Source organism: Alternaria hordeiaustralica (assembly GCF_023758085.1).
Source record: "Alternaria hordeiaustralica strain BMP 2776 chromosome Unknown scaffold_1, whole genome shotgun sequence".
Lineage (NCBI taxonomy): Eukaryota > Fungi > Ascomycota > Dothideomycetes > Pleosporales > Pleosporaceae > Alternaria > Alternaria hordeiaustralica.
The window spans coordinates 1,608,292-1,629,874 of NW_026056773.1; the positions used below are offsets into that span (position 1 = coordinate 1,608,292).

The 21,583-nt window shown below is 52.5% G+C and overlaps 8 protein-coding genes and 1 non-coding gene across 9 annotated transcripts; 5 read left to right on the plus strand and 4 right to left on the minus strand.

The window, feature by feature from the left end:
* Positions 1 to 56: 56 nt before the first annotated feature.
* J4E84_000491 (uncharacterized protein) lies at positions 57 to 1,645 on the minus strand (the record flags this gene model as incomplete). The annotated part of the gene is made up of 6 exons (XM_049383130.1): positions 57 to 779; positions 828 to 928; positions 992 to 1,220; positions 1,282 to 1,400; positions 1,447 to 1,539; positions 1,594 to 1,645. 6 exons carry the CDS (start codon positions 1,643 to 1,645, stop codon positions 57 to 59), a joined length of 1,317 nt encoding a protein of 438 aa, XP_049248648.1.
* Positions 1,646 to 2,612: 967 nt separating this feature from the next.
* Positions 2,613 to 6,781, minus strand: J4E84_000492 (uncharacterized protein; the record flags this gene model as incomplete). The annotated part of the gene is made up of 4 exons (XM_049383131.1): positions 2,613 to 3,540; positions 3,597 to 5,390; positions 5,438 to 6,477; positions 6,551 to 6,781. The coding sequence occupies 4 exons, from the start codon at positions 6,779 to 6,781 to the stop codon at positions 2,613 to 2,615; spliced, it is 3,993 nt and encodes a 1,330-aa protein (XP_049248649.1).
* Positions 6,782 to 6,884: 103 nt separating this feature from the next.
* Positions 6,885 to 8,405, plus strand: J4E84_000493 (uncharacterized protein; the record flags this gene model as incomplete). Its single annotated transcript, XM_049383132.1, has 1 exon — positions 6,885 to 8,405. One exon carries the CDS (start codon positions 6,885 to 6,887, stop codon positions 8,403 to 8,405), a length of 1,521 nt encoding a protein of 506 aa, XP_049248650.1.
* A 194-nt stretch (positions 8,406 to 8,599) lies between these two features.
* Positions 8,600 to 9,914, minus strand: NUO40 (NADH-ubiquinone oxidoreductase 40 kDa subunit; the record flags this gene model as incomplete). Its single annotated transcript, XM_049383133.1, has 4 exons — positions 8,600 to 9,522; positions 9,576 to 9,638; positions 9,689 to 9,738; positions 9,790 to 9,914. The coding sequence occupies 4 exons, from the start codon at positions 9,912 to 9,914 to the stop codon at positions 8,600 to 8,602; spliced, it is 1,161 nt and encodes a 386-aa protein (XP_049248651.1).
* Positions 9,915 to 10,156: 242 nt separating this feature from the next.
* On the plus strand, positions 10,157 to 11,357 carry J4E84_000495 (uncharacterized protein; the record flags this gene model as incomplete). The annotated part of the gene is made up of 2 exons (XM_049383134.1): positions 10,157 to 10,430; positions 10,480 to 11,357. 2 exons carry the CDS (start codon positions 10,157 to 10,159, stop codon positions 11,355 to 11,357), a joined length of 1,152 nt encoding a protein of 383 aa, XP_049248652.1.
* Positions 11,358 to 11,582: 225 nt separating this feature from the next.
* Positions 11,583 to 13,621, minus strand: J4E84_000496 (uncharacterized protein; the record flags this gene model as incomplete). Its single annotated transcript, XM_049383135.1, has 3 exons — positions 11,583 to 13,260; positions 13,309 to 13,564; positions 13,609 to 13,621. The coding sequence occupies 3 exons, from the start codon at positions 13,619 to 13,621 to the stop codon at positions 11,583 to 11,585; spliced, it is 1,947 nt and encodes a 648-aa protein (XP_049248653.1).
* A 238-nt stretch (positions 13,622 to 13,859) lies between these two features.
* Positions 13,860 to 15,003, plus strand: J4E84_000497 (uncharacterized protein; the record flags this gene model as incomplete). The annotated part of the gene is made up of 5 exons (XM_049383136.1): positions 13,860 to 14,040; positions 14,244 to 14,381; positions 14,434 to 14,515; positions 14,567 to 14,632; positions 14,682 to 15,003. 5 exons carry the CDS (start codon positions 13,860 to 13,862, stop codon positions 15,001 to 15,003), a joined length of 789 nt encoding a protein of 262 aa, XP_049248654.1.
* Positions 15,004 to 15,470: 467 nt separating this feature from the next.
* J4E84_000498 lies at positions 15,471 to 15,568 on the plus strand. Its single transcript has one exon. It is a non-coding gene; the product is annotated as a tRNA-Met (tRNA).
* A 3,056-nt stretch (positions 15,569 to 18,624) lies between these two features.
* J4E84_000499 (uncharacterized protein) lies at positions 18,625 to 20,037 on the plus strand (the record flags this gene model as incomplete). Its single annotated transcript, XM_049383137.1, has 4 exons — positions 18,625 to 18,872; positions 18,925 to 19,080; positions 19,142 to 19,239; positions 19,301 to 20,037. 4 exons carry the CDS (start codon positions 18,625 to 18,627, stop codon positions 20,035 to 20,037), a joined length of 1,239 nt encoding a protein of 412 aa, XP_049248655.1.
* Between the last annotated feature and the right edge of the window lie 1,546 nt (positions 20,038 to 21,583).

The window sequence follows — 21,583 nt, forward strand, 5'->3', positions numbered from 1 at the left end:
TGATGACTGCAAGACGCCTGTCGCTTAACAAAGCTCCCGAACATTCTAATGTGTTACTACGCCACCTTCGACATACTCGGCGTTTGTACACCAGGTTGCGCAGTGTGCCCTGCAATCTCCAAGACACTCGTAGAACTTTCGCTGCTACCTTGCACGGTCATGCCCAGCGCTCGTCGCGCGTACTCTTTCTGACCACTCGCCACATGGTCAACTGGAGACTGTGTGGTACTATGACCGTTGGCCGTGCCGTCCCCCGCGGCAGCAGCTGGAGGCTGTAACCAGTGCACACTGGTGCATCGGTTCACAAGTCGCACGGTAGTCTCGTCAACGGGTGCAAAATGGTTGCCGCTGGTGACAAGTAGATGAAGGAGCCGCAGTAGCTCGTCACGCTTATAGTGAGGTGGCTTGCTGATCTGGCTGTGCATAAGAATGGGGTGCAGAACTCGGAGGTAGGTATGTCGTAATGCGTTTGCCGCGGCTGAGTCGTGGGGTAGGTCTATGAGGTTCCGGAGAATGACGTCGACCAAGACATGAAGATCGTTGGTATAAAAGTATTCGGCAGTAGAAGGGTTGCCGAACAGAAGATAAAGCACTTTGAGAATTAGAAGCTGAAGGGACGTCTCCGACTCCCTGTTCAGAAGGAGAATCAGATTGCACCCGAAAGTCTTGTATGTCAAGCCATGCGTCGAGATAGCTTTGATGACCCTGTTCGTTATGCCAGGCCGGCCGTCGGTATGACGGCTAGTGGAGGCCACAAGGTACTGCTCGTTCAAAACCAGCTGTCTCAGTGTTAGCTAATAGTCGATGGTATGTGTATGCAGACGTACCAAAACGCGTATCACAGGATAGTGGTACGGGTCGTCAGCGTCATCAGAGGCACCTTCTATGATCTCCAACAGATAGAGGATGAAAGCGTCATTCACCGCCGCTACACATCTAGGGTCAGCAGTCGCTCTGGTTGAGAGGAAAACCAGTCATGTTGTAGCCATACCGAAGTCGTCCCACGTCAACCGTTGAACTCGTGAAGATTCGTAAAGCAATTGGAGGAGTAGTTGATGCACGGTAGTCTCTTCCTGCACGCTCTGCGTTTGTACCAACTCAACAAGCCTAGCAAATGTGCCCTCCGAGTGCATCATGTCAAAGATGTCGTCGTCTTTGCTATTGCGGCCATCATATAGGAGGAATGCGGCGACTATGTGGAGGGTAGGGTTATCGTCTTCCTATCATACTCGTCAGCCTCGCTCGAACAGCGGCCATAAGACAAGGCATGCGCCAACGTACCTGCAAGAGGCAATATATTATCTGCCGCCGCACATATTCCTTGTTGGAAGCGAAGAGTTCGCCCTCGAGCATGCGAAATATGCATTTGGCAACGCTGAAATCGGTTTGGAGGTATTCGGCTAGTCGTGGTCAACGCTGGTCATGGCAGAGGTCGGAGATGCGTACATCTATAGTTGGTGGTGACATTAAGAAATGATCGGAGCGAGTTGTCGATGATGTCGTGCTGGTGACAGCGCGTCGAGACTATATCGTCGAGTTCTGTGTAGCGTGTTAGTCGAGGCTGCTGTTGGTGGGGTTGCGAGGCGCGCTCACCATCCCAGAATTGTTGCTCATTCTCGAGATCATACGACACCTCAAATGCCATGTCGTAGTCGCGGGTCTCTTGCCAAAATCATCCTCTCCAGCGATGAAGGCTGCGGAGGGCTGTGCAGAGAGGCGCAAACTGGAGGTTGTTGGAGTGTTGATGCGAACAACTGACCATCCGGAGATTCACCGGCGTTAGCTAGTGCGTCACCGATACTCTTTTGGGTATAGGGTAGTCTGTTGTTACACATGCGCTGGCAGTAACAACCCCAAGTCGTGAGCGCGATGGAGTGCTTCTTCACAATCGATCTCGGGTGATCGTTGCAGCATTTGTGTGAAGTTGAAGACAGAAAAAAATGCGATGCTGAGCTTCACCCTGCATCTGATAGGCTCAACCCTGCTTATCGTGCTGGCATGCCATCGTCCGTACTCTACCAAGTTGACCACTCACGTGCCACTATGTGTGTGAGTATCTTCAACCTATGTGGAGCTACATATCCACGGATTTACAGTTCAGATAGATTGTCTATCACGTGAATTTGGTAATACTATTAGGATGTCAAGTGCGCGCCCTTCCATACCCCTCACCCTCATGCGTGTCACTGCGCCCTTCTCGCCGTCTTCAACAGCTTTTTCCAACATTCCTTTTCAGGAAACATCGTCGAATAGGATTATGAGACATCTGGCTAGCGTTGTGCTCTTCCACGCCCTTTGCCCATGGTAGCGCAGCCATCGATCCATGTGCCGAAACTTCCCAAGAGGACGAACAAAAATGACTGATAGCAGCAGAGCAGGCAGAATTACATTGTCGAAACCCACTTTGATTGGACGCTGATTCAACATTCCCATACATACGTAGCCGTGTGAGTGGCTTCCGACGCCTTCAATGCAATGCTCCGCTCGTAAGCCTATCACTTGTCATATAATGTTACAGTATGTGGTTCACTCCAGTACACATCCGTACTGTCCAAATATCCAAATATCTCTGATATATACACCGCCTCGAACAATCCAATCATCTATCATCTTCATTCTTCACTGACTACTTCCTTCTCGCGACATACTACACACCCCCGGCCAACTGCACTCTTGATGACATGAGCATGCGCTACTTTTGCGCCGACACTCCTTGTCCACCTACCACCGATATCCTCGGCATCGGTGGCCAGCTGCTGTTGTAGACCAGCCGCAACACTGGCACTAGCACTTGTCTTGGGTAGTAGGCAAGTGAGGTGGAAGACGTGACCACATGCAAAGCCCACGAGCGTGTCGCGAGACAAGGGCATAGGGCCACCCTCAACAGTGGCGGTCTCTTCTTCGGCAGTAGGAAGCGTGAAAGGACGGTGGCAACCTACACAATGGCCAGGCGGTGCCTCGCCTTGAGGAGCTTCCGCAGGGGCGGGGTCGATGTTCGGTGCATTAGTTGTGGAAGATGCCGCCGTTGTCTTCTTGTCTGCCTTGGCCGTAGCCTTTGCCGCGGAGACGGGGTCGATGCCTTTAGACTCAATGTCGATCTGTCCTTTTGCATGGCGATGCTTTTTGTGGCCTTCGCCGTCACATGGTATGACTTCGAACTTGACACCCCGTTTCTGACCGGCACGCAACGTGTCCATACCGGCTGCTACCTCGCCCCGGAGGACTCTTGCGACACCTTCTGATATAGAGTGTTGGATTTCATACTCACGCACCATGCGACCAATGCCATCCCTTAGCCCTTCGATTTCCAGGCCTTCAGGGATACGGCGGACGAGCTTGATTGGATCGATTGCTGTTCCGACCTCTTCAAGCAGACCGCGGATGAAGTGGGGCTTATCCATAGAAAAATCCAGCAAGTCGTTCCAAAGATCGGGATCATCTTGCTCTTTAGCGAACGAAATAGCGAAGCTAACGTCGGAGAGCTTCTCAATGATCAGATAAAGAGCACGTTTGGTTTGACCGGTCTTGGAGAGGATGTGCCTACAGTAGGTTAGCAAACGTGGAAAGTGATGTAGCGCGAACAGCCAATGACTTACACAAGTTCTGGAGTGTACTCTCTTCTCTCGCACTCCGCGGTAGCTTTGCTCAAATCAAAACTTTGAGATTTGCGCAGGTACTCCATCAATAGCGGTCGATCGTACTCTGCGAACAATTCCACCATGAGATCCGCGAATTCTTCTGCAACGAGCTTTCCGTCGGCTGCTAGACGATCCTCAGCCACTCTCTCTTTAGCTGTCTTGGCTGTTCGCTCATGCGTTTCTGGCTTCCAGAGTTTTCGTAGGTAGAAGTGTAGGAATGGTCTGAACGACGGGCCTTTCGCTTGCAGTTGGCTTTCGACGTCACTTGCGGGAATGGTGCCCCGGCAGCCCTCCTCTACGAGAACGTCGATGGCCTCCGCTGACGCTTCTTCTAGCTCCTCTAATTTCGTGGACGCAGACTTCATCTGTTCTTTCGAGACGCCCATCATGATGAAGCCCGGGATATCGTCGCGTACGGCTTCTACAAGGTGAAAGTCTCGTATTAGAGTCATTGCTGCTTCCGCATTTTGCAAGCGGATGTAGCAGCGTAGCGCCTCTCTTTGCCTACCACTGGCAAGGAACAATTTCGCAAGACCGTCTTGCAATATCCGCCAATCTCGACCTTGTATGTCGCCCTCGATAGAATCCTCCGTGACGTCGCCGGCAGAGAGTTTGCTCTTGATTGCCTCAATAACACTGTTGATGTCGAACAGGTCAGGATCCCAATCTTCGAGCAAATGCTTGAAGCGTATGCGATCATGTATGATGTAGTGGCCCAGTATCACTTCGTATACCATTGAAGGTAGTGGAGGTTGTATGGGCTTCTTTGGAACATAAGGTGAGATTTCGTTGAAGTGGTTCGTTTGTGCAAACTTCCACACCCAATGTTCCCATCGTGTGGAGGTGCCGAGTACGCGACCAGCAACTTTGCCTGCCTGTTTCCATTCGCCAGCGCTAACAAGCTGTTGTACCCAGAGGTCCCCAATACGACGCTTCTCTTTTTCGACTGCAGAATTTTGGTTCGCCTTTGTAGCAGACAGCGTCGTTTGAGATTCGCTGTCATCGGCAAAGAACTCGTGTAAGCTTCCCTGCTGCTTTGTTGGGGTACCTGCATCTGAGCCGTCTGACGATGCCTGAGAGACGGACGCGATGATCTCGGGATGGTCCTCCAGAAGCTCCCACGCATCTTTGTAGTTTTCATGCTCGAGTTCCCATTGGAAGTGATCAGACAGCTCTCGTTTTATGGCCAGTACACAGTCATAGGGGCTCTGTATGAAGACCTTCAAACCCGCGGTTGCAGCGTTTGGGTGTGCCTGTTGTTGGCGCTTGCCCGATATTGAGCCAGCAGCATTTCCAGCGCTTGCTGATGACATGGAAGGCGCTCTCGACGGCGGCTTATCAGAACCGATGGGAAGGTTCATCACACTTGCCCCAGAGCTGAATATGCGAGCGGTAGCAGCGCCAACATCCCATATCCCGCCACCAATGGCTTCCAGTGCACTTCTTTGTGCAGGTGTCATCGTCTTGGGGTGTGGCACATACAACGTGCCCAAATGATAGTCCGCAGCAGATAAGCTTTCGAATCGGCTGACGGTCAGAGAGTCAACTTCAACCTCGTCCGAGGTCGCGGCATCAATGAGTTTGAGCTCAGGAGAAAGACCGTTTGTGCGACGGTGTCGCCCCCCTCTGGGAGTTGTGTCGGGCCCAGAGACTGGATTGTCATCGTCGTCGCGTGTCCGGTATGCAAGAACAAGAAGCAAAGAAGGGGTATAGAGCGAAATGCCAGAAACAATGCAGTCGTCGAAACGAAGGCTAGATCTAGTTAGCAAGACGTAGGTAGTAGGAGAAAAGGGACGCACAAATGGACCACCTCGGCGCTTCCGACCGATCTCTCACCGACGTTGCGGCCGACGCCAGCTCCACCTGGCTGTATGTGAACGACCCATGCGGCATCCCCCCATCCTATGATGAGCTTTTCGAACTTCTTCGGCGGCTTCGCGTCCTTGGTGGCCTGGGGTGAGCGGTTGTGTGGTAAGGTGGCCTCGGGTTTATCGGCAAGGTGATGTCCGTTCATGCTCAATATCGCATCGTCGTCAGACTCAAGCGATCGGTCGTCAATCCACTCTATGCGCGCCTTCCACACACCAGCCATCTCTTGCCATATTCGACGGTTCGGCTTTTCGATGAAACCAATCCTCTTCCAGGCGTATTCGGACTCGGCGCTATCGAGGTGAAGATCGGTGCGCATGATGCGAATGCCGTGCTCATTGGACCAGGCTACAAATTTGCCAGAAAGAGACCATTTGATGGCGGTTATAGTACCTTCTCCTGCATGCAGAACGGTATCTTTTCCACTGTGCCCGCCTAGTCCTATTGCTCCAAGCCATCCTTGAGCTGTCTGCGATGCTGAGCTGGTGTTGGCATTGGAACGCACACCCGTTGGACCTCCGACTGTGTGGATTAGCTCGCCAGCCAAGCCTCCCGATAGATATGAGCGGTCGTTCTTGTAGTCAGGCGACAGCGCCACCGCCTGTACAGGGCGACCAAAGTTGCGTAGCGTGACATCCTTGGGGTCGATGAGTGAAGACACACATACGTGCCCATCGATAGATGACGAAGCTATGTAAATCTGATTGGAAGGTGTCGATGGCACTTGGGCCTGACGTGGCGTCCGAGGGGAGGATGCATTGCCTGCTGGAGAATCGGTTCGTCTGGTCGATGCATTGGTCTGGTCTGCTGAGCGGAGGTCTGAAGCTGTAGGTACGAAGGGCTGGGAAGCTAGTAGAGGCGATACGGAGAGTGCGGTGACGGAAGCAGCAGGATGCGCGTTGTAGGTTCGGAGGACTTGGAACGAGGGTATGCTCAGCGCATGTATGTTGCCATTGTGGGTTCCTACTATCTACATACAATCTTAGCATTCACTCGGCAGCGTGCACCTGTCGTGGGCGTGAAGCATGGAGCTATGACCGTACCATCTTGTCCCCCGCGACCATGAAGGTAGCTGTCGCGTCGCCATTGCGGTAGACGGGCCCCAAGTCCCTTGTCAGGCGGCTGTACTTGAGCTTGGGCTCTTCCTCGACCTCGTCGTCTTCATCGTCGGAGTCGTGCTCGGCGCTGGCTTTCGCTTCGCTGGCTACCTTGTCGACGGGCTGAGGGTCGCGCGCAGGCGTACGCGGTTCGTCGGGGGTGTTTTCCGCAGCCATGCTGGCGGCATGAGCTGCGGCGGGCGTGGTAGAGACCTGGGGAAGCTCCGGCGCGTGGAGATGGAGGTGTTGTTGCAGTCGATGCCCGCGTCGATCTAGGCCTATGATGCTGGCCAAGCCATTCCCGCGGACTTGCAAGGGTCTAGCTTTCCTCCGCACTGCTCCACCACCTCAAGATCCATCGCCAGCCTCGCCGCCCGTTGCTGCGAATTATGTCCGAGCCACACTTGCGCCGGTGATGACAGCTATTCAAAAACACGCATTCAATGGCTTGACACGGTGTCTTGCTGCGTGCCGCCCGCCGAATCTTCCCCACGCCCGGTCGTTGTTGCGCACCCCCGCAAACCCACTATTCTCGACGACAAGCAGACATGAGAAAAAGATAGACTTCACTCAGAAGCAGGACGAGGCGGCCCTGAAGGAAGAGGCCACAAATGAGACGCAGCAAAAGCCAGATCGCAAGGGCGCGCGGAAAAATGCTGGCAAGACGTCTTTGCGCAGCATCGCAGTCGAGGCGCAGAGATCCCGGGCGTTTGTCAAGTCAAGAGGAAGAACCCGCTTCATAGATCCAGACGCCGAAACCAAGACGGTAACCGCATACTGCGCTGCCGAGACGTACGATATTGCCACCGCCGCTCGACTTGTCAAAGCCCAGGGTTACGAGCTCGATCCCTTCCAGACTGGCCTATACCCACAAGTTATACACGTCCAGACTTCCGATCGGCCGTCAGAGGTCAAGGACTTCCAACAGGGCGACATCTTCATCTTTCCGTCTGGCACCGTGGTGACATGGAATGTCCGAGAAAGAGAAGCGTTGAAGCTGGTTAACCAAGTGCTACCAGCGGCTGCTGAAGGCTCACATCTGGACTTGCTCGAGACAGAAGACTTGGACTATCTCGAAGATCCAAGTAAAGAGACCAGTGAAGTAGTCGGCGACACCATCGTCCTTGGCACAAAAGCAGAGCCAGTATCCGATAGCCCGCCATCGTCTCCTCTGGACGAGCCTCTCAACACGACCGACCAACGGCACGAAGTAGACACTGTTCTAGCAAAGATTGCTTTCTCATCTGGTCTTGCCCGTAGCACCAAGCTGGCCGTCCTAGAAACCCTCCTATCCGCTTACCAGCACTCGACGCGCGAGATCCCCAACATGCTAGCCTCCTCCAAAACCTTCTCCCCTCGGCGCAGCGCTCCGTTTACGCGATCCTTTATATTGCGTAAGACAGGCGAGCTGCTCTCTCTTCGCGCTCAGCTGAACCTCTACTCGGAGCTCACCGACAGCATGCCCGACATCTTCTGGGACTCGCGGCATGAGTTAGGGCTGGGCGAGTACTACGATCAAGTTGGGCGGGCCTTGGATGTCGGAGTGCGTATCAAAGTGCTCAACGAAAAGATTGGTTTTGCGCAAGAGATTGCTAGTGTGCTGAGAGAGCAGTTGAGCGAAAAACATGGATTGAGGCTTGAATGGGCTATCATCGCACTTATCGCTGTCGAGGTTGTGCTCGAATTTTACCGGCATTGGGACGAGCGCAGGGATAGGGACGATCCGGAGAGTACCGAAGCTTTGCTGAGGCGGTACCTGGAGAGATTGGCGGAAAAGAAGGATGAACCTCGGACTGCATGAACGAGAGTCCTTTATGATAGCATTTAGCGCACCTGCATTTGATACCCCACTCTGTAAATACAATCTTCTTCCCACACGATTGGAGTAAAAGGCACAAACGAAAACATGTTGATTCTAACGACCATGTCCGCCCAGCAGAGGGGCACAGATATTTACAAGATTTTCCATAACCCTTAAACCATGCTTGTGCCCGTCTATTGGTCGTCAAGGACGTGCAGGTACTTCTTCTCTTCCCTCTTCTCCTTCTCGCTCATGGGGGGTAGATCATAGTAATTTGAGCTTCGGTAACCCTTGAGGTACTCAAAGGTCAAGCTCTTCAGCTCAACGGGGTCAATGTCCAGGTCCTTGAATGTCTTCGCATCCTTGTCAATAATCTGGTCAATGAATTCGCGCTCAACCTCATCGGCCGAGTGGATAGGCCACCAGAGAAGCTTGTTGGCGTAGTGTGCAATAGGCTTCATGAGGCGCTTGGGAATGTTGACATGGCGGCGCGGCTTCATGGCTTCCTTCTCGACGAGTTCGTTGATCTCGGCCATGGAGTACTCAGTGGGGCCGTACAGCTCGTACGTCTGGGCGGCGGTGGTGTCGTCGTGGAGCATGCGCTCGAGAGCCATGCCAACATCGATGACATGGACGGGGCGGATGCGCTCCTCTAGGTTGTTCGAGGTGACAATGTTTGACGGGTAGGCTAGGCGGTGGAGAAGACGGTCCTCGAAACCGAACATGGGCGCAGGTCGAACAATGGTGGTCTCGGGGTAGATGGAGCGTGCTACTTGCTCTCCCTGAGCCTTGGTGCGGTAGAACTCGGAGGGTGAGTCTAGGCGTGCGCTGTGCGAGGAGACCTGAACAAAGCGGTCAATGTCGTACTTGGCGACGGCATCCACAATGCGCTCTGTTCCATGGACATGTACGTCCTCCAGGTCGAAGTTCTTGGTGGGGTAGTCGCGACCAATGAGGTTGTAGACAATGTCAGAGTGTCGTACGCTCTCTTCAATCGATGCAGTGTTTCGGAGATCCATCTCGATGAAGACAACCCTGCCCAGATCTCCGGCGACCTTGAGGTGACGCTTTGCCATGTCCTCCCGGAAGGGGACCACCACTGTACATCCTGATCGGGCTATTGTCGTCGTTAGCGCAATGTCCCTCCGCTGCCCAATCGCTTCCACGCACCCAGTCGGTTCACAATGTATCGTCCCAAGAATCCAGTGGCTCCGAAGACGGTCGCGGTGTATCCTGTGATGTGTGAGCGTTGGTATAGCACGCCGGCGCGGGTCGCAGCGTACCTCCGAGCGAGGAACGTCCGCCGGAGACAGTCAAGATGGGCTTTCCAGTCCTGTGCTATGGTCAGCGTGTATTTGGCGGCGCGGGGACGAGTCTGGCGAACCTGGTTATCCTGACGTCCGAGTTGAGTTGTTGTCGGCGGACGGACGTAGAGAAGTTGGCGACACGCTTCAAGGGCGTTTGCGCCGACAGCGCCACTGGCGACCGAGCGCAGCGGAGTGGCAGCATGTTGGCGGCGTTCAATGGCGGCGGATATGTCGAAGAGAGCTGCTGGAGATGCCGCTGGGACGCATCAACGTCCGTGGTTGCTGGTCTTGGCGCTATGCGCTAATCGTAGCTTCCGCCGCAACGCCATCAGAGCAACACGTCCCGCACTCGCCAACAACAGCCCAGCTCCGTGATCACCTCGACCAACTCTACACCCGATACCCGCTCCCTCACCTACCATCGAAACTTCATAATCAGCAATCATGGCCATGGACACGGACACGATCCCGAACCTTCTAGGCGATGCGCGGGACGAGGCACCCGAGGAACTACAGGAATACTTCATCGCCTTTGAGGACTTTTGGGAGCGAAAGCTATGGCACGAACTTACCGACAAGCTCATCGAGTTCTTCGACCACCCAGAGAGCGCCAAGCAGCGGATACCCTTCTTCGAGACCTTCATCAAGAGCTTCGCAAACAAGATCAACCAGCTGAAGCTCGTCACCTTGGGACTCAACACAGCTTCACAGTACAAGGGTAGGATGCGCCATGCGGTGTGAAAAGATACGGCAGCTGACTCTCGCAGACGACAAGGAGCGCCTCACCTTTGTCAATGACCTCGCAAAGAGCGTCAACAAGCCCGCCTCACAAGACGCCTACGTATACGCCACAGTCGCCGCCGCCAGCATACAGCTACAACTAAAAGACGAGGAGGGTGCCAAGAAGAAGCTCGACGAGTGCGAGCAGATACTGGACACGTTTGACTCGGTCGAGACAGTCGTGCATGCGTCATTCTACCGGGCAAGCGCAGAGTACTACAAGTCCAAGCACGAGTTCGCCGCATACTACAAGAACGCCCTGCTGTTCCTCGCCTGCGTCGACCTCAACGACCTGGAGCTGCGCGAACGCCAGTCTCGCGCCTACGACCTCAGTATTGCCGCCCTCGTCTCAGATTCCATCTACAACTTCGGAGAGTTGCTGCTGCACCCTATCCTCGACTCACTCGTCAACACCCCACATGCGTGGCTCCGCGATCTCCTCTTCGCCTTCAACCGCGGCGATTTGATGGCATACGACGTCCTTTCCAACAACATCACCAAGGTCCCACTCCTCAAAGAGCATCAGACCTTCCTCTACCAGAAGATCTCGCTATCCGCCCTCACAGAGACCGTGTTCCGTCGCCCACCCCACGACCGCGCCATGACCTTCTCCGAAATCTCCCAAGAGACCAAGGTACAACCGAACGAGATCGAGCACCTGATCATGAAGGCGCTGAGCTTGGGGCTGCTGAAGGGACAAATTGACCAGGTTGCGGAGATTGCACGCATCAACTGGGTACAGCCCAAGGTTCTAGACATGAAGCAAATTGAGGGTATGAGGTCGAGGCTGAAAGAGTGGGATGCCAGTGTTAACCAACTGGGCAACTGGATCGAGGGTGTCGGCAAGGATGTTTGGGCTGCTTAAACAAGGTGCACGTTCTACTAGAGTTCTACTAGACGATGAGGACTCGCCTTTGAGAGGAGGCCATGCCAATGCTTGACGGGTGACATGTATCAGTTGATGCAACACGCGTGCATACGATGTAATCATAGATAGTGGCCATAGATGGTCAACGAACGAAAAGACTCATGACACCACGTACAACTCTCTTGCTTATACATGATCTGTTCTACAACCCATCTCTGACCACTATTGCCAGAATCCAGTGGAAACCACCAAAGCTCCCACCAACCACGCAGGGAACCAGACTAACCAAACCACAACCTGTGTCCACATGCCCCAAATGTGCCATCCAATGGCACTCTGCATCAGCACGTCCATAAGATCCACTCCCAGCAGCTTGGTTGCAGTCTGCACAACAAGGAGGGGATTCGTCATGGCCAAAATTAACATCTGCAGCCCTGTAATGCTGTTGTTACCACTCCTGCGTACATAACTCAACGGTGCACAAAGCACACCGACCAAAATACTCAAACTAAAGTTCAGCGTCGCCAGCGCCGCAAGGAACATGCCTAGTAGCAGCAACGAGAAACATTGGAATAGGCAGAGAGCTTGCGGGGTGAGGACATCGGGAGCAGACCACCAGAAGAGGAAGGTTATGATGAGCGGGGCGAGCGTGGTAACATTGCAGGCTGTGAGGAAGAGGTTGGGAAGGTGGTCGGCGTCCCAGTTACTGAAGAGGTAGAGGGGAATCAGACCGGAGGCGTGGGCGGCGAGGACGAGTATGAGGGGGAAGAGGAGGTGGCGTTCTGTTATCGCTGTGCTGGCTATGGGCACAATGGCCAAGGAGCCGTCTTTTTCGACGAGTTCTGTTGCTGGTTGTTCGGGTTCAGGCTTCTTTTCACCTTCAGATTTCTCCTTGACTTCTGGATCCTTTGCCTTGGTGTCTGCGGGAGATGGCTTCTCGACGGGGGCCTTCTTGGGGTTTGTGGCTGCGGGGTTACCAATGGGCTTCGTAGTACGTCCGCTCTTTACCCACAATGCCATGGCTGCGATGCTGAAGTTGAACGCAATTAGCATGGCAGAGGGAAGGTATGTGCCGATGCTGACGAAACGCTTGTCTTGCAACAAAAGGTAGAAGAAGAAACTCTGGTGCAGATGTTCAAGGAGGTTGTTCAAGCTTCGGAAAAGCGACTCAATCGTCTTGCCCAGTGACATCTCGTCGTGCCACCCGTTTCCGACTGTCACCAGTGTAATCGCGTCGACGTGGTATGGAATGAAGGATGAATGGGGTCCGGTCGCATGGCCAACGCCTTGCGAGAGCATGCCTCGAAGCATAGTTTGGAGACGCTCCTTGTATGAGTCCTTGTGGTCCCACATCCGTTGGATCACACAGCCGATGCCCATTTGGCTGGAGGCGATCTGGACCGCGGTGTTGAACAGATCCAGGTTGGGAAGTTGACCGTTTATGCCATCGTACACCACATGCAGTTTATCGTATCGGTGACCCCATGGACCTGCGGGATAGTCGACTGCGACCGCTCCTTGTAGTGCCCCGCTCTTGATCTTCAAGCTCTCGACGTAACGCGTATCGTGAGCCTCGTGGTATGCATCGACCCAAGCCTGGGATCCGATCGTGCTGTCGCCGGGAATGAGCAAGATGATGTCCTTGCTCCATAGACTCCAGCGCTTGAAGTAGCGCGCCAGTGTAAGAACCAATGCGACACCAGAGTTGTTGACCTCGTCTGCCATGTTCTTCCAAGCTCCAATCAGCACAATTGCTTCGGTGGCATCCGCGCGGGGCCCCTGGAGGATAGCGTAGACATTTTCGTTTGCGATTGTTTGGTTCGAGACGGTGTAGTTGTAGTGCTGGGTTGCGACTTTGAGGTTCTGTTCGCGGAAGATGGCTTCGAGTCGCTGTGAGCGCCTGTTGTCTCGTTAGTCTCTCTTCGTAGATTATGTAGTGTATACGCACTCAGCGACAGGCTTCTCTATCAATCCATGGACCTCATGGCGATAGGCGCGGAACACATTGTGCTCGCTTCCGGTAAAGTAGGTGTGTACCTGTCCAGGCAAGAGCGCGTTCTCAGAGACATATGTCCTGCGCGAGTAGTCGTTTAGCGGAAGAACCAGCAGCCACCCTATTCCAATGATGATGCAGAGCGCGGAGAGGTAAGGCGGTAGCTTGAGCAGGCGTTTATCTTGCCGGAGCGCCAGTATCGAGGCTTCACCTGTCAGCTGTTCGTCCGTCGCATATCGCCAGAGCAGAACTCACACAAGAGAGCCATGTTGGAACGTCAATGGCACGTCATGTAAGAGGACAGAAAGCGAAAACCGGGTCGTGACCTGCCCTCTGCCCAGCATCCCACATATCCGTCTGGGAAGGTGCTAAGTCGACTCCAGCGGGAGGATCGTCACTAGCGCGGCTCTGGACCCTAGTCCCATAGTAATCTTCGTGTCTGTTCTCTTAGCAACACACGCGCCTGCATAACAACTCTACCAACGCCCGGCGTGCTCGCTCCGACCATGCCTATGACCTCGATTCCCCAGATCAGCCCTGCCCGTATACGGTCGTATATCCTGCGCCTGCCGTTCTGCACCAAAGTGCTGGTCGCCGCCATTGTAGGACTATGGGTTGCAACGATTCCCTTCCCATGGATTAGGGACTTTGGCGCCCTGGAGCCGGCCAAGATGGATCTGACGCAGAGTATGTTTGTTTTGTTACTACCAGGGGAACGTGGTCGGCCACAGTGCTTGTGTTCTGGTCCTGCATCGCGGCGTGGGCGCATCATGGGGCGCGGAACCCACGGAGCTGGTATTGAAGATGGGGGAGAACGTAGCAGGAGACATGTTGCACTTGACTTTCGTCTGATCCAATATGAACATAATGCTAATACAATACACTCGTAGTGCACCGACTCAATCTGTTTCCCGTCCTACATTGGAACTTTATCCACATGATCTTCAACCTCGTCGCCGTAACGCCACTTATCGAGCGCTTCGAGTCCGAATACGGAACACTTGTTACATTGGCGCTTTTCACTGGGCGTAAGATATCAACTGGGTGACATGTATGGATATTAAGCTGACCAGACGGCAGCTTTTGGAACGATACCTGGGGGCGTGTACACATTGTTGGAAAAGTATGTACTGAGGAGTAACACCTCAGTGATGGGCGCGAGGTATGTCAGATGGGTTTATAGAATCGTATAAGGACTTGCTAACAGCAACAGTGTATGGGTGTTCCTCCTTCTGTCTGCAGAAGTAATGAAAACACACAAGGCGAACCCGTACTTCAGGTACCATCACGCGACCCCTTTTCTCAATCCAAAAACTCACTCTTCGCAGCGTCGGACCATACAAAATCCCCACCTGGACAACGCCCCTGATCCTCATTGTCCTGACCAGCATCCTCGTCCCCTACGTCAGTCTAGTCGGCCATCTTTGCGGCGCAGGCCTCGGCTACCTCTGGGCTTCCGGATACATTAAGTTCCTCGTACCGCACGAGAAGATACTGAGATGGGTTGAGACCAAGCTAAACTTGCTTGGAAGGTTACCGCACTACGTCAGTGTCGACCAAAAGACATACGGCCGATACGGTGTCCTGCCAACAACGAGCGTGCCGCTGAGTAATAGAACTCCGGATGGAGGGCAACGACTTGGGCCATAGTCTTTGATCGAATGAAGTAATATGGTGTGGGTCGACTTGCTACCGGCGTTTTGGCATTGCTCGGTTTCTACGTCACGACGAGGCGACACGGTTACGGTGTGCTGTGCTACTCATAATACGGAAGATAGAGTATCTGTACAGATATGTAGACTTCACGCGATACGGCATAATTCTAATGTTCTCCAAGGTATAAATGATTATGGCTTACCACGGTTCGCCAACCCCGCATTGGATTCTACCCACTCACACTAGTCTGCAGACCTCTGATGCCAACCAATGTTCTATTCAGCCCCACCAACGAAATCATCGACCTTTACCCACCTTTGAACACTGTCTATTCCATAATTAACGTCGATATAATCCGTGCAATTTCAAAAATTGCCATCAAATGAGTAATCAGCTTAATAAGCTTCCTTGGGTAAGTCGCAACTCAAGATCGTTCTTAGAAACAAACGCTAATACCCCACAAGTGTAGTCGGTTATCACGTCGGTCTCATATCATAGAGTATGACTATTCCCAGCAATAGATATCCGAAGGCCGCCAGTTCGAATCTGGCAGGAAGCAGATTCCTTTTGCTGAGCTCTAGCTATAGAGAGAGAGGGCTTTGTTATGTGTGTGTGTGTGCAGAAGTGGCACTTTTTTTTTTACATCTTCGCATTTAAGGTACAGCAACAGCAACCAGCCAAAACTAAGACCAGACTCTACTCTACGTTAACACACTACAGAGATTAATAACATCTAGCCCGGGATATTATGAATTTTGCATGTCCGCTGCATCGCATTCCTATATTCCAAGGTTGCTTGACAGCACATCCACATCGAACATGTCTGCTCTTAGCACTCCAATGTGCAGCGTGTACCAGATTTACTTACACACATAAGCCTCTTGTTCGCATACAAGATCTATATTTGCCGTTTCGCATGGCGTTCACCTAGATTGCTACTGCGCGATGTCTACGTGTTGTCCTTTAATAGTTTGCGACATACCCAAGACACTTCGGTGCGGATTGTTGCTACCAGAAGCGGCAATTCCAACAAAGCGTAGATTGTGGCACTATCAGAGGGGCAAAAAGACGAGGGGCGAAAGACGCGAGGGGCACAGCGGGGTGGTCGTGGAGGGGCAACCTGGACTGTGTTGAGAGAGGGGCACGTTGGACATCTTGTGGTATTGCTCACACTTCAGCTGGCACCATGGTTGGAAAGAGGCGACACATACTGTTATTGTTCTCAATGATCAAGTGGCGCATCTTCACGCCTTGTTATGACTTTTCGTCAGTACTCCGGGGTACTTACGAATGCTCAGCAAGTCTCCATCTCTTTATTTGAACGATACCCCGTAAGGCAGTGCGAAGACCTCGTCCACAAGAGCAGGCATTTTAGGCCTGAACTCGCTGTCAGTTTAAAAAATCACTGCGACAAGCTCATAATACCGCCCTTGATCCAGGAAACGTCAAAGACATCAACTATACACATCATATAGAGCTCATATCCAACCTCGTTCTGACCCCAAGAAGCTACATCCTTCAGGAAACAAAGTACGCATTTGACTCACACTGCGGTCTGTTCCTGATCCAGGCTGCTGTTGTCCGAAATAGCGGTTGAGGCTTTGGACATTTGTTGAACGATTGTACTGTACGCTCGATGCTTTGTCTCTATTGACAGGCCGGGAGCTGAGTAAGAAATTCAACCATGTAAAATCTGAATTAGAAAACATTGACGTGTGTGATCTTCACAATGCATTTATACGCAGGCACGCCAACCTCGGAAAACACCAAACAGGTCTGCAGCCTACATCAACATAGAAACATGCAAGGTAGGTGACCTAACGTCGACATAGGCTTTAGACCTGTTTAGTCTTTTTTGTGTGAGGTGCAGGTAAGATGCTGTCCTCATTCGCAGCTGTACAATCCATCCTTCTCATGTACGCCCTCTATGCGAAAACACCTTCACGATGTTCCCTCCCGGACCCTCTATCCATGCGCGTGCTATTCTTGGTCGCATTACGATCTCTCACTGTATATGGGTCTGTCATACTGCGCCCCGCGTGCCAGATATATTGCGAGACTTGACGGTATAATAGCCCTGTAGTCAGGTTTCGTGAATCGTACCAGTAGCTTCATATCAGAGAGCTGGCAGTTTCGAAAAAGCTAGCGGCTACAGATTTCCGCAGGCATAGATAGGCTGCAACGAATGTAACGTTTGTCTCGATCGTGGATAATAACAGTTGTAGGAAAACTTGAGGACGAACGATGAAGTCAGACAGTTGCTGCTGCTAGGTACAGTACCACACTCTTTGAACTAATTATTGTCTTTGTCCTAGATAAATGAGCATGCTGTCCAGAGTATCTTCCAACTCAGGCAAAAAGCCTCGGTTCAAGTCTAGGTTGAATGGTTTCAGTCTCATCCTCTAGGCGAGCAGTAGTTAGTTCCGCACAGAAGTCATCTTGCACGCGCATCTGTCAGATTCTAGATACCAGATATTGGTGGCGTCTGGGGGCGAGAACAATTGAGGATGGAGGTTTAGCCACGCGAGGGTAACGTGCGAAGTTTGGGACGCCTAAATCCGATCTTTGGATGGTGGAATTCGCGTAAAAGCCAATTTCGACCACAACAGCCGGCAAGTTCTCACTCTGATCTTGAACGCCTCAATTCATGGTTGTTCCATTTTTTGAATTGCGATCGAATCGTCTCGTGCCAGTCGCGAAACGACCTCGGGACAGCCTGCCCATGCGCTGTGATGTGTCGATCATCTTGTATTTCCCTCAACACGCGGAAGCTATGCACGACTCTGCTCATCGCGTAATACAGCCGTTGTAATCTTGCCTATGCATATTACATGCTTCCGAGGCGCCACAGCTGAGTTTGTGATGGGCGCGCGCCGCCCCTGCTAGTTTTAGCTACCTAGCGCACAACAGGCTGGGAAGACGCGATATTTCCACGGCTCTCGGTCTGTCGTACGAAGTATTCGGAGACATAACGCCGCGACTATTCAATGTTTTAAGATGTTGAAGAAGGTATGGAGGCTAGTTGAAGGCCCGCGGAACTTTAATTGGCAGCGCATGAGAGCACTTGACGTATGTGACGGACCTTGGCGTCAGGCCCTCTGTACTACGGGAATGCGCGAATAGTAGCGAGACACACAACATCCATAGTGCGTGCCGATCGGATCTGTTGCCGATCGAATCAGCCGCTCCTAGTACCAGGTAGTTGGCAGTGGCTGTGACGCCGTCTATACACGGAGTTTGAAAAGTATGAGAGACCTTCCCCAGTTGGACATGCCTGCCTGTTCGGATTCTTCTGGAATGCGAATATCTACTACGCAAAGTAGTAGGCCACCTCGCACACTCACATGTATCCTTGACATGCAGGACCTCGGTGCCCGAGCTCCTCGCCTTCGAGATTTTTACGGGTCCTTGCATGTCGTGTGAATACCTATAAGAAGTGGTCCAAGACGTGCACTTGGCATAGCTAGTAGGCCCGTTGTCCTTCATACGTCTTTTACCGTAGTTGAGCCTCATTTCAGAAGATCGGCGTCAACTCCTCCAGTCTTGTCATACTTCAACATCGCTTGCTCCCACAGATTGAGCTTGACATAGCCTCTCCTTCCCAAGCCACACACCATGCGGGGTGTTCTTCAAGTCGCCCTACTTCTGCCTTTGGCCGTGGGGAATGCGCTTCCCCACGACCGAGCGCAGTTCAAAAAGAGACCCTTCGACCATGTTGACGACATCCTCGCTGGCTTGGGTAGTATCAAGCAGGACCTCATGGCTGGTGGCGCTGCAATCAACCAGCAGCTCTATCAAGCCACTCAAAAGCCCGCGCAGTACGAAAAGTGCAACCCCAGCAACGTCCAAGTGCGGCAGGAATGGTAAGTCTCCGGAACGTAATGCTTCTCGATAACCATGCTAATCCTCTTGAAGGTCTACCTTCTCCAAGGCTGAGAAGAAGGCATACATCGGGGCGGTTCAGTGTCTAGCTGAGCTGCCGTCAAAGACACCAAAGGAGATGTGCCCCGGTTGTAGAAATCGCTATGACGATTTCGTGGCCACCCACATGCAACAGACCTTCAACATCCAGTAGGTCTCCCTTTGGAACATGAATGTGAGATACGTACTGATTTTGTCCACCAATGTCTAGCGTTACGGGTAACTTCCTCACATGGCACCGATACTTTACCTGGGCGTATGAGCAGACTTTGCGCAATGAATGCGGCTACAAGGGCACGCAACCTTACTGTAGGTGTCTCTGTACGAACTGCATGTGATGCATACGCTGATTTCGTACACCGATATCTAGACAGTTACTCCAGATGGCACAAAGATCCTACAAAGTCGCCTCTGCTCGACGGCTCTGCGACGTCGATTTCTGGACAGGGCGCAAAAGGATGCAGCAATCAGACATGGACTGGAATCCCGTCGAACGATCAACCAGTCATCAAGATTCCGCATGGCCAAGGTGGTGGCTGCGTGACCTCAGGACCGTTCACGAACTTCACTGTCAATCTCGGACCGTTGGTTCCTGCGTCCAAATGTGTCCGACCGAATCCCGATCCGTCTGGCCTAGGATACAACCCCCGTTGTCTCATGCGCGATATCAACGGCTTCACCGGAGAGGGATGGCTGAAGGACGACGACGTGGTTTCTCTGCTCCAGAGTGACGACTACCAAACGTTTTGGGAAGTTTTGCAAGGTGGGCCAATGGGGAACAGCTTCGCGAACGGTTTCATGGGCGTGCACACGGCCGGTCACTTTATCATTGGCGGCGATCCGGCGGGTGATTTCACAGCATCTCCTGGAGATCCCTACTTCTTCTTCCACCACTCGTCGATTGACAGGCTTTACTGGACTTGGCAGAACCTGAAGCCGAGTGAGCGTACAACTGCCTTGTATGGACCTACCTTTATCGGAACCCCGACCTCGCCCAATGCAACACTCAACGACACCCTGAGCATGGGGGCAGCATATCCTGGGCCCATCACCATAGAAGATGCGTCAAGCACCATGGGCGGACCATTCTGCTACATCTACATTTAGCCTGTAGTGTTTTGGCTTCGTCGTTTTTGGAACAATTTATCCTTTGGATTGGTATTGCACTGTTCCGTTCGTGATACGTGCGCCGAGTTTCGATACTGATCGTCGTTGACACGTTGTCGGAAGAGCCGAAGTCGGACCTAGAGTTGCGATGCTAGACATTAGGTGGTACCTGGTTCCGATCAAGCTCTTCTGATCAGCTGTGGTACAAGCTGTTCGGCCTTCCATGTGATTTTAGCATGTGACACCGCGATAGCGATGGTTGTTGGGGGCGATACCCAGTAGCATCGATGCAGGCAATGACCGTGAGAGGCGGTGCGGCACCGATCCACGAACTCTGCCTTCCCCAGCAGGGTTGCGTAGTTGACCGTCGCGTCGCCCGACGGCGCGCAGATTCACGCCCTGAGCGGGTGTTTCCCTTGACACAGCTATGGACAGTGGTTTTGTAACGACGAGCCAAGAGCGACAAGTAAGTGCGGGCTAGTGTCATTGTTTGGGTCGTTGTGATGCGGTTGTGATGGAATGGTAGTGACGACTTGTGGCGGCGCTTGGGCAGCCGGAGATAATTGCCCAAGTTCACTATGTCCGGCACTACAAGATTGACCGATTACTGTCACCTCAGTCTCCCAATAAGCAAACCCATGATATCGACCACGTTTGAACGCAATCGCACCTATTTATTCTGGAGTTTAGTGTGTCATATCCAATTTCTACACGAGTGCTAAATCTTCACCCAAGAAGTGCTGTCCTGTCGTCTATCATAGATTTTGACCAAAGTTGATTGGGAATCAGCATCTGGGAGAGGAAGACTCGAGCATGCAGACACTCGAACGGCATCGCTGCAATATGCGATAGTATTGTCCCCCGATCGCCAATTTATCCCAGCTATTCTTGTAGATACGAGCTTGATCTAGGGCACTCTCGGGCTGTTGTTGAACTCATTTGGCGCAAGTACCAATAGATGGCACAGTCGAACTGTCGCAATTCTCTAAGATTACCCATACTGGAAGAGATGGAAATAGTGTGCGGCTAACTTCAGGCCACGAGATATCAGGATAAGTATAATCCGCAACGCTCAAGAGATAGCGAAGACCTAAGAGAACACGCCCCGAAAACCACCAGTCCAAATAATCAACCTGCTCATCGTCTGTGCGATACGTGCTCAAAAGGATGCAGGGGGTCAACAACCTAGTGCAGCTGCGGAGATACGTCCCTGCATCAGGAGGTGGGAAGCCAACCGTGGGGTAATTATAGTCAGGCCAATACTCCTCGTAGGTAGTTTACACTACAATTGTTAGGTCTCAGTCAACAGAAGCACCAAAGCGCTATTCCGCAGTCAACGGCAGCCTAAGTTGTTTAGGTATTCAGTGATATACAAAATCCTGCACCTGCAACACGAGACTCGAAGAGCGATACCAAGTGATCTTGAACTCAGTACATACTCGCATCTAAATTATCGGCTTTTTGCAAACGTCTTTACATTATGCAAAAGCTGATACAAAAGTAAGACAAGACCGAAAGCATCAGTTAATGATTTGGCGATACATCT